The 19351-nt window shown below is 31.8% G+C and overlaps 1 protein-coding gene across 1 annotated transcript; it reads right to left on the bottom strand.

The window, feature by feature from the left end:
• Positions 1 to 5708: 5708 nt before the first annotated feature.
• LOC134722716 (uncharacterized) lies at positions 5709 to 12082 on the bottom strand. Its single transcript, XM_063586337.1, has 6 exons — positions 11109 to 12082; positions 10296 to 10422; positions 9553 to 9718; positions 7136 to 8030; positions 6348 to 6468; positions 5709 to 5921 (listed from the first exon to the last, which is right to left on the bottom strand). The coding sequence occupies exons 1-6, from the start codon at positions 12062 to 12064 to the stop codon at positions 5709 to 5711; spliced, it is 2478 nt and encodes an 825-aa protein (XP_063442407.1). The 5' UTR covers positions 12065 to 12082.
• Between the last annotated feature and the right edge of the window lie 7269 nt (positions 12083 to 19351).

The following is a 19351-nucleotide window of genomic DNA, read 5'->3' as shown; positions in this document are numbered from 1 at the left end:
GGATTAAATCTGGTATTATAGCTCGCTAAGCTTGATTAACCTCTTACTTCAGCTCCAATGACAGGCGAATAAAATTCCATTATATTGACAACGATGTGTAACCAAATCAAACAGATATAATTTGTAAATAAAGGCAGCAGTAGTATACCGCTGTTGGAAATTCATAAATGAATTGATTGTGACATGCCAAACCTCCCGCATTAATAGCAATGTTCTATAAATTTTCTGTTTATAAAACTTTGAATTTTTCGAAAAACTAAGGATTTTCTTACCCAAGGGGTAAATTACCTTAGCCGTATTTGGCACAACTTTTTGGAATTTTGGGTCCTCAATCCTCTTCAACTTTGTATTTGTTTGTTTTTTTTAACTATTTTGATCTGAGCGTCACTGATGAGTCTTATTTAGACGAAATGCGCGTCTGGCGTATACAATTATAATCCTGGAACTTTTGATAACCAATTAAGTATAACATTAAAATGACAATGTGTAAACATGTCAAAAATAGGGGTACAGCAGTTAATATTGTGTAATTATCTTAATTACTAATCACTATAAAAACAAACAAGCATAAAAACACCACATTTATTAAGGCACAATAACACAATGAAGGGTTGTATAATTACAGAGCCACGTCATATGTAAGAAAGCACCATCACAAAAATGCATATTGACAAAGCATATAAGCAAAAAACAAAAGACAAAAATTATCATAGAACATTGAGACACTGTAGAGTGTTTTATGTTCTATTTATTTCTTTTGCTCATGCATTTGTCCGTGTATTTCTGTGTCTTATAGGTTTTGTTTGAGTCCTTGATATCTTTTTCTCTCTTTTATTTAAGTACATGCTTTGTCATGGTATTAAATTGCATTTGGGAGATAAATCACTATCGCTTTTGAATATCATTATAAAGAGCTTTCTTAATATTGGATAATATCTTTTGTTATTGTTAAATTTCGTTTAATTCAATTTCAACAGTCTATATATCACCACAAATGACGGGGAAATGTTTAAAAAAAAAATCATTTTAGGGATAATCATACACGTAAATAAAGTTATAGTACACCATTCATTTAACAATATACAACATGACATACGATATTATATTGCAGCAGACATTATGAAACGAAGATTTAACAATCACTCCTTCAAGGACAACAACAAATCAAGTTTCGTTGTCAAGTATAATATTAAGGGATTATTTACTGTAAACATTTTTGAAACTGTGCGATTAATGTGCTATCTGTATATATATTAAATTCATAATTAAAACAAATTTCAACACAAAACTTATTTGATTGTCATAGATACAGTCCTTAACAATATTATTAAAGTAATTAACGTAATGTTTTGAGGTGTGGTTGTGAAATGTATAGTAGAAAGTAGATCGTACAAGTTAATTGTTATTAAAAATGTATTCTTTTTCTACCCAATTCGTATGAAATATATATCTACTAGTAATTAAAAAACTTATGATTATACATATTAGAGATGGTGTAAAATGTTTTTTTCGACAGATTGGCCGGCTTTTTGAAATTTTAAAATCCCTGTTCTGGCAATACTTGATTCTTTTTGTAAGTTTTCATCTACGATGTGTTTGTACTAGAAAAGAATTCACGATACAAAGAAGTATCAGCTCTATCATAGGGTAAAAGCACGGGAGACTGACAATAGTCATTATTAGTATTTTCGATTTTTAACAAGAAATTACGCAATACAATTTTTGACTCCAAATCCATGGAGGATTAAAAAAAAAAGAAGCGAACATACCGAACTCCGATGAAAATGCAAAAACTGTTGGTAAACAATTGATTATCAACCCTTATCTTCCAACGGAACGAGTGGTAAACGGCTGTAATATTCCTGACGTTCTTATAACATTTTCCTGAGAAAACGGTGGATATTCCTGACTTTATAAGGACATTTTCCAGACAAAACGGGGGATATATTTGACTTTATAATTACATTTTCCAGAGAAAACGGGGATATTTCGGAATTTGTAGTGGCATTTACTAAAGAAAACAGTGGATTAAACCTAGCTAAACTTCAGCTGTCACTATATATGTTCACACATACTTTTTAGTGATCTGTTATACTGTACATATCCTAACGTAATACCACAGAACGTTTCGGAGGATTAGGGGAACTCAGCATACAAGTATATTAAACACTATGTTGCATGTAATCTAAGGGAACTATAAACCCTTATGGTTAATCGTTAAACTATATACATTTACCTAAAGCTTTTAAATTGCTTTAAAAAAAAAAGGCTTTATCTTAATTCATCTTTAAGCCTGCACCCTATAGAAGTTAAACCCAAACGATTGTGAACCTCGTTTATCAACTCATCATATTAAGGATCAGAATTAAAATGTTGGAGGCCAGACGTGCGTTTTGCTTAAAGTAAACAATGTTAGTTTTATATCTCCCAATTGCTTTTTCCATACAAGGTTATTTCCATTTAAAAAATTAGTCGTGCGTTGTGTATCAATTTGTGTAACTATGTATTTTATTGATTTAAACCATAAAATTTATATTTTATAGTGTGTTTTTCTATGTTGTTATGTTACACTATTGTTTCAGATAAGGGAGAAGGGTTGGTACCTTTAAAACGTTTATTTCGCTTCAATTGTTTGCACCTGTCCTTAGTCATGAATCTGATGTTCAGTAGGAGTCGTTTGTTTATGTGGTTCATAAGTGTTTCTAATTTCTCGTTTTATATATGGATAAGACCGTTAGTTTTCCCGTTTGAATGGTTTTATGCTTGTCTTTTTTTTTGGGGGGGGAGCCTTTATGATGCGTGCCAAACTCCGTGTTGAAGACCATACTATGACCACTTATGGTTTACTTTTATAAATTGTGACTTGGTTGGGAGAGTTGTCTCATTAGCACTCATACCACATCTTTATATATCTAGATAGCACTCATACCACATCTTTCTATATCTAGATAGTTTCTGTATCTTTTATGTGTCTAGCCTTGAAATTTTATATGTCAAAACTATTCTTTTTTTAAGAAAACTCGAAGATCGGGATTCCATTTTCTATTTGTGACACGAACCATATGAAGTTTTACTACATTTGTCTTAAACCTTCTTCTTAATTCGGTTTTAACACGTTTTGTTATTTATCATTGAAACAGAGACAATAAAATGGATTTATACAATTATATATATAGCAGTATAATATGGGATTCAGAAGCAAATAATCCTGACCGAACTTAAGTCTTTGAACTGTCAACTGAATTTAAAATTATAAAGTTCCCTTAAATATAGAAGGTCCGAGGGTTGCCACATACCAATATTTTGTGTTTTAAAATGAATGTGATTACATGAATGTGGTCATACTTATAAATTTAATGTTTACAAAACTTTGATTTTTTTTTCTTAGGCTTTTCTAACTCAGGGGTCTCGTTTTACAGTAAACAAGCAATCAATTTTGTCGATCTTTATTTGTCATTATTTTGAAAGAACTTATACCTTTACAATTGGTTCTACGATTTTTTCTTTTATCAAAGGTTCTGTGAAACTCATGTCATATTGGCTTTAAAAGCGTGCAATATGGTATGTGTTCAACAGGATGCAGCTTAAATCCACCAATTATTTCTGGAAGGAAACAATAACATAATGCTGTCAGTTCTATGAATTTTATTGAAAATTACATGGTAACAAATCAGTGTGCATGCATCTGAAATACAAAACCTACTGAAACACCCACTGTAATGTAAGTAGTTTATATAAAAATAATAGACGTTTGAATGCAATTGAGCCTTTGTTATTTCCCATATATAATTCTCTAAACCACAATTTTTATTCATAAATTAGCGTTAAGCATTTGACAAGCGTAATCGCCTATTGATATTACAAATCATATATAGCCAATCCTTGCTCATAAGCATAATTCGTAAAAGATGTTTTATATGTAAACAAGTTGCATGTCTATATAATTAAACATTATAACTTATTATATTTAGTTATATTTAGACAACTACCATCTGAGATTTGACACCTTTTGTCTGTTCTATTTTATTATACCAAAAAGCATATACAATTTACAAAAAAAAAAAAAAGACAAAAATACCTAACATCAATGAAAAAGATTTGGAAAGGCCGTTATGAAATGGCAAAATCAAAAGCTACAACATATCAAACAAATGCAGATCTAAATGAAAGACGAGGGCAGTTTTTCGCTAATCTCACTATCGTTCTGTTGTATCAATCCCATTTTGAACCTTTTTTCCATCTTAAGGGTCGTTTTTAAATTCCATGTAGACATCATGTTTTTTGCTTTAAGTTGAAGGTTTTTCTTTCTGTTACCTAATTTAATTTTTACAACATCTGTTTCAGATATGCAAAGGTGGTGCTTATTTTGATATGATACTGGTTAACCACTTCTTATGTCTGTAAAAAGTGTGGCTGTCTGTACCATTTGTTGTTCGTTGTTCATGCTTCAAATTCTTGGAGGTGTCGGGTGTTTGTTGTTGTACTACACATCATTTTGGTTATTCGTAGTTCCTCCAAATTAATTTTTAAAGATACAATTATTTAATTCTGTTCATCTACAGTACTAATGAAAAACGGTATCTTTTTATAATGACATACATTACATAGGAAACCAATGTTCTGGTTGAGTGCTACTCTGTAAATCTTTGAATCATTATTGCCACAATAATCATTTTCAATGTTGATATGCAATTTGAATTGATTGTAGTGGCTCCACCTTGAACGCGGCATAGTAGTGAATCAAACCTGCAAATCAAGAAGTTGATAATTACCTGTTACGTTTCTATAAAGTATCTGTATTTGATATCACTTAATGACAACATTTCACTACATGCATATTTCAAGATATGCAAAGACAAATGCCAAAATGAAAGGGATCGCATTTAAATTTGCCAAACATTTATCTCTTTGTTTAAAATAGAAAGCAATGATATAACTGCGAATAATCTACAAAGACATTTCGGCAACTGATTTTTACTGTGTTTTTTTATCCATTTGGTAATGTTTTTTTATTCTTTTGATACGAATTTAGCAATAATGAATCAAATTCATCTATAATGCAATGTTTCAGTCCAGTGTTAGTTTTATTTTGTCAAAGATTTAGTATGGTGGTACATAACACGACAGGGTGAAAACGTTTGAAAATCAGCTGAACGTTCCAATCACATACGTTTGTAACGGTAGTTTAAATATCTTAATGATCAAAATTTGTGTTTGTCAAACTGCTATGAATCCAATCAGATTTTCCGGTAAAATGTACTTCAAGAATTTTATATGTTTGTCAAATGATCAAAGTAGATAATTATGTTTTATTTTATGAAATGTAAAAAGCCAAATTAATGTCAGTCAATGTGTTTGGTACCATCTTAAGTGCAAAAAGAAATGAACTCATTGTAAAAACGTTATCATTTTCTATTAAATAATGCAATCTTTATCCCAACAGTAGTTTAGATCACGCTGTTTGAGTAGTCTAGGTGTTAGTTTGGTTTAATAATGGAAAAGTATGGTTGCTTTTGATTTAATATCATGGCAATATTAATACCTTCCCCTTTTTTATTGAATTATTTGTTAGTTGTATATCGATGAGGCATGCACATAACTTCTAGATATAAACGCATACAGTGTCTACTTTTACTAATTTGTAGAGGATCGTACCATGACCTCTGCTGCAGTTTATTTCATTTTCATACTCAGTTTATGTTAAATCATCAATTAAATCTTTTACATGCTACAACTTTAATACGGAGCTCAAAACATATAACTTGCCGACTAAACAGCCCTCTAACTTTCTTTTCATACTCTAGCTCGACTAAACTCCCTTCTATAAAGGTCTTCTCGTCGGCAAACTGGTACTCGTATCCTTGTTTACAATTACATCGGTATGCTCCTCGTGAGTATTTATACCCAGGTATCTTCTTACACTGAAAAAAAAAATTGCGGCTGCTTGTATTTTTAATTTTCAACTTAACTCACCATAAGTGTTAAATACGCGGTATCAATTATTTATTAAGGAACAACCATATTATTCTGAAGGTTGTGGGGTGCAGTACATATATTCTTGAAAGAATTTATATTTTTATCAGGGAGCGGGAAAATATAAATGTTCTGATTTAGAGCAATTGCCACTAGATTTAATGTTAACAAATAATTCTCTAAAAGATTATCCTCTAAAACCTACTCTCTTTCAGTGTATTTTTTATGTATAAAATGGTATATTACAAATGCAAACCTGTAGAAATAAAGGATGCATTCAAAAATACCCTGAGTTTAATAATATAAAGTAATATCATGCTAACTGCGTGTAGGCTAGCGATAAACAAATAGACATAATTTTCCTATAAGACAACATTTACCTCGGAAGATATATGACATCTCGCTGTGTTTTTGAAGGCATTGGCAACACTAAACGACTGAGGACATTGGTTTATTTCCAGGTTGTCAAGAGGAACATCCACCGTAACAACTCCTCTGTAAAAATTGTGGACAATCGTGCATCAATATTATTTATATGTTCTCTGTCTTTCTTAAGTTTTTATTTTAGCATTTCAACGCTTTTTTGTAACAATATTGTTCAAATCCTCGAATCGTTATCAATATGACTGTCACATAGTATATAGGGGAATATTTTAAAAGAATTATTTTCTGGAATAAAAATTAAACTGCATTTTTTGTTGCTAACGAAGCTGCTTTTTGTGAAATGTTACTTAATCATATGATTTAAATCTTTTTGCTAGCGTCCAAAAATTCTGTGGAAGGTTTTCAATTCTTGACTTAAAAGTGTATCTCCTAGATGTTTATCAAATGCTACTAAGTAACGTCTAAGTATTGAAAATATCTCATATAACATCGTTGTGCTGTATTTGTTTTCAATCTTTCTCTGCTACTCTGGTACATTTTTTTTTAATTTTCAGCGTTAACGGTGAATATTCACCTGTTTGGTAATTCGCTGCATTCAGTATATAAACGTTTGAAACACCATTTAATATAAAATAATGGAAAATGTTTAACGTATCTATACATCGTTTCTATATCCGTTCTAAAGCATACATTTTGTATTTTGTTTGATGTTTAACTTGCTATTGAGTAAACTCAATATATAAATATATTTCGCAGCTGTTTATAGAATTATACTTACGCAAATTTATTTTTCTTTGCTACATAGTCTCTTTGAAAGAATGGAATGCTATAAGTCATGACCCAATTATCTACCATTCTATCACATTTAAACTTTGGATTGGACCACATACCATCGTCATATTTGGGAGCAAAGTACGCGATTGGATAATATTCAAATTTGACTGCACTGGTTCCTTTGACGTCGGAACGTACAAGCTGATTCATTTTATATTTTTCGAGTTTTGCTGTATTTGTTTTCCATCTCTCTTTGATATTTTGATACCAATTTTCAAAAATATATTTTCTTGGTAAACCTGCTGTGTCTATAGCTTTAGCAACACCTTCACTTTTGAATGCATACGGACCAAAGAGTTCTTTAGGGGTTCCATCCTTGTTTTTGAAAATGTATGGTTCAAAGAAAATTCCACTAGATACAATTCTATAGTCTGCCATTACATTAGCTAAGACTTCTCCAAACAAATGATCTTGATGCAATCTTCCACCTCCTCTCAAATTACCAAAATTGTCTGCGGCCTGAACATTTTCTAGGAACAAGCTGAGAAAATGTGATAGTTTAAGTGCTGTTGATCCTTGTGATTTGAATTGATTTTCCACGTCATAAGCGGCATCACCAGGCAAATGAAGAGAACTTGCTGGTACGGTATTGCAATTGTTTTTATTTATACTCACCTTTTGTCGGAAAATTCTAATCATTCGATTAAAACGCATTTGATCAAATTTAGATCTATTGCCAAAATCAGTGGTTCTTTTCTTCCGTGTTCTGTTTTCATATATAAATGAAGTCGTTTCATTCATTGACTCTAATGATCTCTTTTTCCGAACATTTATATTGGCGACTCCAAATTCAACAGTGACGTGAGCTTTCTGGTCAACAATAGGGAGAACACGATAATCTATGAAAACAAAAGAAATTATTGTTTCTACGTAACATGAATGTGTCTCTTATTAAAGTGTGAGGAAGTCAGTTCGCAATATACATGCATGTAGACACTCGGAGAAATTACAGGATCGCTGAAAACTTTGACACTGCCTTGATATATATTTCATGCAGAGACCATGTACATTGTTTATGTTGTGCATATTGTATCCTCTCTCTTTTTGAAATGTAACTCATTTAGTTTCCTGTTGTCTTCTTGAGTATTAAAAAAAACCACATTAAACCAGAGTCAACGGCCCCTAACTTAATTTGTGTGAAAAATGAATTCGAAAAATATTAAATAAGTTTCGTTATTTATCAGGAATATTCTACCCTAAACATTTAAAAATCATTATATTCTAGAAACGTTAGTATCTATATGATCAAAAGTGACATAGAAAGAAGAGCCATATGCATTTAATGAAACCTTTCTTTTAAAGAGTTTCTAAAAAATGTCTTAGTTTGTCAAAGTGGAATTCGAAAAAGTTCGTTCTAAATCATATTAATTTTGAAGCAGATAACTATGTGATTAAAACCCTTGAGAACTATCGTTTCTCCAAAAATGAGTTTTCCTTCCCTTTATCTCTTTATCAGATTTAAAATCACACAAATAGAAGTGAAACACAATTAATCAATACAGCGTGATTAAACAGATGCTAATTATACATAAGTATACAACAATAAGATTTGGTTTCTATTTTACTTAATAAAACAAACTGAATTCACGTTCAAACAATTCAGATCAATCAAATACGATTATGTTGTACCTTAACCACTTCAACGTAAACATCAGTTGATGAATATTGCAATGAAATTTACTTGACTTCAAATATCCCGATTGGAATATTCCACCATACAACTAAGAAGTAGCAAACAATAGAATTTCGTCCATAATATACTAGTCAACAAAAGTAACGATACACACCTTTACAATCAAATGTTTCATAAAATATCATAAATATGAAAAACTGTTTAAACTAGCCAAAGAAAATAATTTATTATATTAAAAGCAAAAGCATATGTTTAACATATCTGACCAAATTGGAAAGTGATAGAATACCGTTTTATAAAACATAGGGGTCAAAATCATATTGCGGAAAATAATGACAAAAGTCTGCCCTTAATTTTGAAGATGCGAATTATTAATTTTAAAAATCATCAAAAGAATTAAAAAAATTTAGCAGAATTAAAATTTTTGAATTAAATTAAATTGCACCAAAAAAATCGGCTTTTGGCTAAAATCAATAGTTTTGGTCTGTAAATATTAGACCAGTTAGCCAATAATTTAACTTGGCACAGTGTTTCCAATTTCATTATATATGGAAATATATTTCCTTGTATCGTTTCTCTTAATTTGTTGACTTGTATATATCAAATTTATTTAATGTGCGTTTCTGTAATAAACTCCACGTTAAGTCAAATTTGAGCATATTTTATAAGATATTTGACCAAATACACAATATTTAAAATTAACATTCTTTTTGTCATGTACAACTTACGATCACCACGTATACATCCAAAACTGTTTGCATACTCCACGTTGGTTGCCTGTTCTAGCAGTTTTCCATTGTATGGTCCTTTGATATCCATAGGATATACGTATTTATTCTTACAGTGACATATATATCCTCCACGCTTGTATCCTTTACCGCTCAAATGCTTACACTGCATACAAATATATTTATATATATAGATTACAAATAATTCCAAAATTTCCGGTATGAATAGTTTTAATTCACTGTTTCACATTTTAGATTACAATCTTCAGGTGAAACTATACATGATTAACGTAACTATGTAACGGTAGGTATGTAACCATATAACAGTTCAATTAATGTACAAGAGTGTAACATTTTGACGTTATTACTTAAAATTGGTTGTTTCATGGTGTGAGCATTTCAATGTTGCATATTCCAAGAAAGAGATTAGGCCTCACCCAGAATCTAAATTTTTCGAATATTTATTTGGAATTCCTTAGTAAAGGTATTAATCGAAAAATAATAAATGGGATTTGTTTTATAATTTGTGGTTAAATGGCAAAATATACGCTGAATGTATTTGACTATTATATTTAGGTTATTTTTTTAAGTGTACAGCTCTTCCAGTGTTTCAGTTCTTATACATCATATGCATTCAAATATTTGGCTTTGGGCGTGCCTGGTAAATCCATAAAATCGCTTTGGACATATGTAATTTATACTGTTGTTTTTTCATAATTTGCAGAGTAAAGACATTTTCTTACCCCTGTATTTGACTTACACCTTGCTATCCCGGCAAGGTAGCTTGGTCCAGGATTACCAGGGCTGATTCCACATGCATTGAAATCAATTTTTGCAAAATGTATATCCATTACCGCAACACCAACAAATCTATACAAAGAAATAGTACTTATTTATATCAGCGCTGTTAATTAGTTTGTGGTTCTTTCAATGATTATAATGTTCTGCTGGTGGTTTACTTTTAACATAAAAGAGAGGGTACGGCTCATGAATTTTGAAAATCGATTGGTATCTTAAATCTGCAATGTAACATCCCCTGTCATCATTATCTGTCAGATATCAGTATTTAAAATCTGAATTCTGTTTTTGAACAAAACACCAGCGACCCCTATGCAATATATCGGCTAGTGCAGTTTTCATCGAAATGACAAGGCGGAAAACACGTTCATCGTCTTTTTTTTCCTGTTGTTGTTAAAACATCACAAAGACGATTACAAAGAGCGCGACACTCTTCCAATATGAGATAAGTCCATACTAGGATCGGACGAGGCTGCGTATCTATATTCACAACACAGGTACTAACTTTGATGAAATAGCAACCCGAGGACATCTTATTGGCAACATACTGTCTTTTGTAAAAGAGAGGTGTCAATTATCCCATGTAGGTGTCAATTATCCCATGTCTTAAATATTGTCAGTAGATTTCTGTTTTTGTTATGTTTTTCTTATTATCTGTTTAGAATCCCAACACTTTAAGTTTAAATCTTAATCAATGCACAATACATGTATATGCAGTATTAAATTATAAAAGTCTCAAGTGTTCATAATGTACTTACCTCTGTCGTCTCATATGAGTATAGTTGGAATATCGTGGAAAGAAATCAACAATAGGTGATACTGCACTGACTATCCATTTGTTCGATTTTCCGCAATCAAAATAAGGCACAGTGAATCTAACTGGCATTTTACCATTGTCTTTTTCGTTCTGACTTGGCAAGTTTGGACCGAAAAAATTGAAGACATCAAACTCTTCTTTATTGAATTTTCCCGTGACGTTGGAATAACGAATTCCTACGCTGTAAGTGAATTTGTTTGATTTATCTTCATGCTTGTCTAAGTCTGGTAACCAAAACTGGTACCACGGATTCATCTTATGCCTTTCATTAGTATAGTTTTTGTTGTTTCCCGCTCCAATATCTTTAACTTGGACTACACGCCGATTTGGTTCCCGGATGAAGTTTCCTTGAGCAAAGGTATTGTCCTTCCGCCAACCTTTTACACCGAATAACGGAATAGTTTTATTAAAATCTAAGTTTGTCAACCAGTTCGGATAATAGACATCTTTGTCAAAGATGATGGATGATCCGTTAATGGCATATGGATTAGCATTGATATCTGCTGTTACTGACATGTAGAGATAATGAATATTGGGTTGTATAGAGTAGTCTTTGGTACTATTCATTCGTTGCAATATGTAACTCATGAAGAATGCCCTATTCAGCGCCATATTATGCATATGAACTAAAGCAGATCTATTTGAATAGAAAACTTTACTAAGAAGCTCATTTGCCTTCGGAATTTGTGTGACAATATCATCCCTCATCATCATATCAGCTTTTGATCTACTTGCACAGTTGTGTCCCTTTATGGCATTGATATATTTTTCAACAATTTCATCATATCTATCCCTCTGAAGCCACGTAAAGACCCCGTCTGCCACAACTGATTCTTCTTTAAATAACATACAATAGAAGAGGTTGAACAGAACAGTTGTTGTCTTAATCTTTTCCATTTCCAAATTATAAGTTGATTGACTGGTATATCAAGATATTAAAGAAATCTGCAAAACAAAACAGATACATCACCAGGTACCAGCTAGAACTTTTACTGGGAAAGTGAATATCATTGTAGTGTTTGTTTGGTTTTTGGGTATGTTTGATTTGTTTTTAATTCAATCAAATGGACAATTTAACAGTCTCGTTAAAACTAGTTCCGCCAGATGCAAAAAAAGGAGAGTGGATTTTGGTTTTGACAAATGTATTATGTGCGATTCTGTTGTTGAAGAAATTTTGATAAAATCAACAGAATCTGAAAGAAAAAGTCTGATAAAAGCTACAACAAAGAAACGTGGTGATTTTTTCAGTTATTTGAATGAATTATGCAATGAAACAATAAGTGAATTACCCATATTTTGATAACAGGTCATTTTATAATAGCTACACAAGTAAGCAGAATTTAAAATCACTATCATGTTCTTCAGCTGAAAAGGAAACACCAGATATAGATTCCGATTCATCTGATTCACACAATTTCATCTCTGAAAGGTAAGTCAATCTTAAAGATGCTGCGGTTATAGCATGCGACACTGAAATGATTAATCGAATAGGGCAAGATGATTTGTACAATAACGCAGTGTATCATGCAGCATGTCTTACCACTAGGCATGTATACCAAAATCCACTGACAAATCTGCGTATGATTTAGCATTTGAAAGAGTAGTTGAAATTATAGACAGATAACTTATCCGTGACAAAAAGTCTCTTGTATTGTCATCACTTTTGACAATGTACCAGTCTAAGCAGAATTAGAAGTGCTTGAGATTAAAGCCAACTCAACTACATGTAGCTCCACCAAAACCAACGAACAAACCGATATGCATGTGCTTTATGAAGCAGCCTCAATAATAAGACAAAAAATGGAAAATGTTTATATAGCTGGAGGTTATAATCCTGCAAATGACGAAGTATCGTTTGAAATGTCAGAAGCAATGGTGCCACCCTGTTTGATAAGTTTTGTTACTTGTCCTCTTGATAAAAAGTATTTTGAAACATTTTCTTCAGTGTCAATGGAGAAATTGAGCTGCTCTCTCAACGTGCCTGGTGTAAATTTTAATAATATAACTACTCCATTTAGTCTAAATCTTACAGTACAGTTGTGTCATGAGTTCGGATCGAAGTCTTTGATTGAAAATTTAAATGCACATGGTTTCTGTGTCAGGTATGACGAGAATCGGAGATTTTTTTCTAGTATAGCGAATGCTGAAATAGCAAAAATACAAGTTGGTTGTTTCGTCCCATTCGGTATGGCTAACTGTGGTTCCTTAATCGAAGAAGATGTGGACAGTATTGACATTAATACTGAACCGATTGACGATAAAAACACTATTCACTCGATGACGCGTTCCATATTCCAAAATTCAGAACACTCGGATTTAGTATCAGACAACGGTTGAATGGAAACAGGGCAAATAATAAGTCTATGAAAGAAAAGTATCCCCGTTGATGCAGTGCTTACCCTTTACAAAACCAAAAATAACAGGCGAACCGTCGCGACGTCAAATACACTTTAAAACACTTGCAAAAGATCCAATCGGCTAGACTCCAGATATGTTGTGGGTAATTCTTAGAATGATATGCAGAGAGAGATCTGTCTTGAAACATGCATTGTCTAGAAGTTCTACCGAACAACTTATTCCATTTTTACAAATTTAGCCAACCCAAAATTAATAATGGCTACACATGTGCTGGTGGTTAGACAACTGTGCAAAAAGACAAGTTAGTGCCAGTTGTTCTTGAGGGATAAATGGCGTCAGACTGTCTACAAGATCTAATTTATTCGTGTAAGGGTAAAAAAGCATGCCAGGCAGCATGTGTCTGCTAGGACCAGGGTCTTCCTCAAGTTGCACTGATTTACGTTTTTGTCAAAATTTAGGTAGTTGTAACAATGTCCAGGCAGAATCAGTCGACATAGCTGATGACACAGATGAAATAACATGATAATAGGCCTTGTAATATTTGGTAACTTTATTTTAATTTGCTATGATTTTTTCGACGTTTCATTTGGTATGAAAATAAACTCATTTTAGATATCAAAACAGTCATGTCGCAGTTTTTGAATTTGTTCTACAACACGCTTGCACACATTGAGTTATATATATCACTCCAATATATGAAAAGGTATCTTGTACTGATTTTAAGAAAACTCAGTGACATGTCGAATCCTTGAAAACTGAGAGGAAATTTAACTTGACTTCACATTTTGTTTCAGTTATCAACTATGCATTTCGGATACTCTTTTGAAAACTTTTATCATAAAGTATTCAAGAAGTGCTATTAGTCGAGGTCAAATATCTAGGTTATTCTGTTACTGTGTTTTTTATTAGGCTTTATAATTTGTATACCAGTAAACACGGACTACCTTCAAAAAAAGTTAAATAAAACGTTATTCTGACGTTATGTGCATATATGAAAAAGATTTTGTATGAACTAACGCATTTCTACATAATACCGTATAGCGGGTTTTTTTCGCGGGTGGAAAATTTCGCGATTTTCATTGAAAAAGGTATATGAAATATTTTGGCGGTTATTATTTTGGCGGATTAAAAACTTTAATTAATACCTTTGTATGTACACCTTTAATTTGGTGGAATTTATTTTGGCGATTGAGTTCTGTCCGCGAAAATAAGCGAAAATTTGCACCCCGCGAAAATAACCCGCTATACGGTATTACTCATATTATTTATTGAATGGATTATTTTTTTTTAGAAATATCAATGGTATTGTTTTTCCAGATGAAAATAGTATTTTTTTAGTGATGACCTTTGACCTTGATTTTCGGTATAATTGTACCAGAGTTTATATTTATGACACGTCTCCTCAAAAACAACACGATTTCAGCTTTCTAATGAGCTATTAAAATCCCATGAGATGTTTAGGTAATATAAATTTCTAAAATTGTCCTCTCCGCAGCTCCATTAAAATGTAATACAGATCGTTGATAAAAAAAAAACATAATAGAAAACTACCGCCATTAGCGTTACTTGACGAAGCCTGCTAATTGTGTACTACTTTGGGTTCATCCAATGTTACTAAAACCCTCTTCTAAAATCTCTAAAAAAAACTAATTTGCGTAAATATTAAGAAAAAGAGTCTAATGTGCGTGATTTTTCATTCGTTGTTATTGGCTTTAAATTACTGTGGATTCATTAATTTTCTATTGGTACCACTGTTACACTGTCCCCATGTTAAGAGTAGGTACATGTATTCTCTTATTTGTATATAAAAAAAAGTGTACTTGTTTGTGTAAAAACTTGTAATAATCCTATTAACTATTTTGCAATTTGAATAAAACATCTGACCCACAAATGATCATTATGTGAAAAAGATTACTTTTTGACAAATAGCTTAAAAAGTATTTTTGAAGGCTATGCATTTTATGTGTTGTAATTGATGATGTGTGCTGCCTTGAATGCATTAACTTTATTTCTTTTTCATTTATAAGCTTTCATTTTATGGTAATTTTGTTTAAATAGTCAATAAAATGGCAAAACAGAGCATTAAATTTCAATACATCTGTATCAGTAAATCGTTTAGACACCTTATGTAACGATACACCATTCATTCAACAATGAAAAACAATACCGTGCGTGATATAAAGTTACAGCAGTAATTCATGAAATGAGAACTAGATCAAGGCTTCTTCAGGGATACATATTGAAACATATAAATCATTTGTTTGATAGTAAAGGATGCTATAAATGCGTTAAATATTGTCATAATCTTAAATGAACGATATGTTCTGGTACGTTGGTGAATAATAATATATCACTGGGGTAAAGCTGATTACCGTAACTGTATTCACGGTCATCCCAAGATGTCGGACGAAAAATTATATCAATATTTGTTTTGTTTGTTTACGTGTTTCTTTATCATGTTATTTACAAAGCATACATTAGAACGATGTAAATTCATAAAAGATTAACATGGAAATTACAAATAACCACCGAGAAATGAGTATGAAACTGGAAATTTGATTCGAAAAATTCGCTAAGATGACCGTAAATCATGATTAAAATAAGAATTTTCAAGATGACCGTAACATATAACAAGGATGACCGTGATTAGTAAATAAATGACCGTGATTGGTAAATAGATGGCCGTAATTTGTGAAGGATGACCGTAACATTTAAAGGATGACCTTCAATTCTAAGAAATATCTGTATTTGTATTACCCTTTTTTGTATCAAATAGTAAATCGTGTTGGTATTAAACGTATTTATTAAACTGCATTATCTCATAGGATAAAAAAATACATAATAGTTCACCATATGTAGCCTCCAAGTACAAGTCAAAAGATTTTTTTTATTTCTGGGATTCCTATATCATAAATACATACACCTTTAAAAATGCCAATGCATGTTCACCCATTGACATTATCTTTTCAACTACCATTTCAAAATAATGTTCTTTATTTCAGATAGGTACATATTTTATCAATATACCACCTGAAAATTCACGTCATTTAATGTAGACAGCATTTTAATACACACTATATACAATCATGTTTGCCCACAAACATTTAGTTTTAGAAATAATGTTTTCGATGAAAACACTGGTCATTCTGCATATCGGTCTGTACATTTCGGAGTTGAAGTAACTAAACTTAAAATAATACAAGGAAAAGGTTAAAGGCCAAACAAAAAAACTATATCAAAAAGTCAGTGGCAATTATGTAAAAGAAGAGTGTCAAGCGGAATTAGAAAATGAACTTTATTAGGTCGTAAGCTTTTTTTGTTTTGAATTGTTTTACATTGTTATTTAGGGGGTCTTCTATAACTGACTCTGCAGTATGGTGTTTGCTCAATGTGAATGCCGTAAGGTGACCGACCTAGAGTTGTTAAATTCCGTGACATTTTGGTCTCTTATGGAGAGCTGTCTCATCGGCAATCATACCACACCTTCTTCTTTTTATATTTATAAACTATTGCCAAATATTGAAACAAAACTAAAAGAGATAGGGCGATACGATGACTTTATTTCCGTTTTGAAATCCATAAGATATGTTCCAGAAACCCTGGCATTCTGGATCACTATAAATAAACTGTTCAAGGGTAAGGGAGTTAAATTTTTAGGGGTTATAAAGCATAAGGACTATCAGCTGAAAACATACCAGTAAAACCAACTGAATGCAAAAAAAAATTTGCAGGTCCTTCGGATCCAGTGTTTTCAAGGGAATGTGTCATTTTTTGGCAGATGTTTTAAAAATTTTAATGTGCTTCCTCTGAAACCGTACACATGGGCTCGATTACTGGATATTCATATGTTTAATGAACCGGGTTTTTGTTTCTTCAACTTCTCGACGTATTGCTGTCAATCTGTATTCAAATGTTAATGTCGTTATCAATATATATTTAATTATTTACGAGAAATATGCAATTTACTATCATTATAATAAACTGAATATACGGCAAATAGTTAAAGAAATTGATTAAATATATGTATATCCGGTAATCGGGCCCCTTTTGAGACAAACTTAACAAAAAGTTATGAATACAATTATAGATATTTCTTAGAATAGACGGTCATCCTTTGAAAGTTACGGTCATACTTTATATATTACTGTCATCTTTTAACCAATTACGGTCACCCTTGTTATGAATCGCTGATCCTGTTACGGTCATCTCGATTATAATTTACGGTCATCCTAGCGATTTTTTCAAATCCAATTTCCTGTTTAATACACATTTCTGGTTGGTAATTTGTGGTTTCCGTGTGAATCTTTTTTAAATTTACATCGTACCAATGTATGCTTTGTAAAGAAAATGATATAGAAACACTTTAAAACAGACAATAGAAATACTGACCTGATTTTTCATCCGACATCTTTGGATGACCGTGAATGCAGTTTCGGTCATCAGCTTTACCCCAGTGATATATGATAATTAAGAATCAAACGATAGGGGATTTTTAAATTTCTTTGCAAAATCAAAGCATTTATAAATCATCGATGCAAATACTTTCTCTAGTGTTAAAACAATTTACTGGCTGTAAAAGTTTGGCAAGAAATTATGGCTTTTCATGACCACGGTATGCCAAATTGTTTCAAACAATAATTACATTAAACAATCAAACAGACCGTAATATAATACCGAAAAGTAATGTATAAGCACTATCTTCAAATACGCAGTTTTCTGTTCACTTATGTCACCTGTCATGATAGTCAATCAAAGAAAGTTCAGTTGACTTGCCTTATTCGGGAATTACAATCGAGACAAAGGAGGGCATGGACAGGTTGCATTGTCATTGACATTCGTGACAAAAATATTTCATAACGATCAACCAAATCATGATGTCGTCCGTATAATTCAACATTATAGATGTGTGTCCCAAAGACGCATACCAATATTTACTTTAGCTCACATTCATCATAAGTGTAAATAACTAACTCATTTTAAATAGTCCAATGGTGGGACCAATAATTCCAATACTTTACACCTTTGTTGTCAATCAATTCAAAAATATTCATATTATATCTGTTTGTCTTTGTTGCATACTGTTGTCAATATAATGGAATTCTATGAGACTGTCAAACACATTAGAAATGAAGCTAGCTATGAAACTAGAGGAGGTGTTCTGGAAAGTATCCTAAGATTCTTCATAAGACACCTCCTAAGACCAATTTCAGGATGGACTTAGAATCATCATAGGACACTCTTAAGTTGCATCTCGAAACTATATCATACGCATCTTCTATAAAGACGTCCTAAACATATCCTATGTGCGAAATCTTAAATCGTAAAAGGATTTTTTTTAATAAAACATTTATCAATGACGGAATCAATTACCCAAAATGTTTTCGAATTTTATGATAACATTTATATAATTAAATATCTTATTTCAAATGTTATTATAAAATACATGTAACATAAAAAAAGGATTGCTAATCAAACTGGAAAACAATTTGTTTTGAAATAAGAATAATATATGTTGTGTCATCGTCTAATGAAACAAGAATTTCAAAATTTAAAATTATTTACAATTTCTTTATATACGAGTTAATATCCGTTGGTGTTTATAAATAATTGTCTGAGACGTCTCTTAAAGTTAGGATGAAGATTTGATGCCTTAATTTCGAATGAAAAATACGATATATCCTTAGTTCAGAAAGCATAAAGAAAACGAATTATGACAAAGACGTGTCATATGATGGTCTCCGGACTCGTCATTGTCCTAAGATAGCTGTGAGAACATCCTCAAAGGATATTTACAACCATTTTCTTCATAAGGAAACGCCTGTTCCA

The sequence above is a fragment of the Mytilus trossulus genome, chromosome 6 (genome assembly GCF_036588685.1).
Source record: "Mytilus trossulus isolate FHL-02 chromosome 6, PNRI_Mtr1.1.1.hap1, whole genome shotgun sequence".
NCBI classification, from domain to species: Eukaryota; Metazoa; Mollusca; class Bivalvia; order Mytilida; family Mytilidae; genus Mytilus; species Mytilus trossulus.
This window is presented reverse-complemented; position numbering and strand designations above follow the sequence as displayed.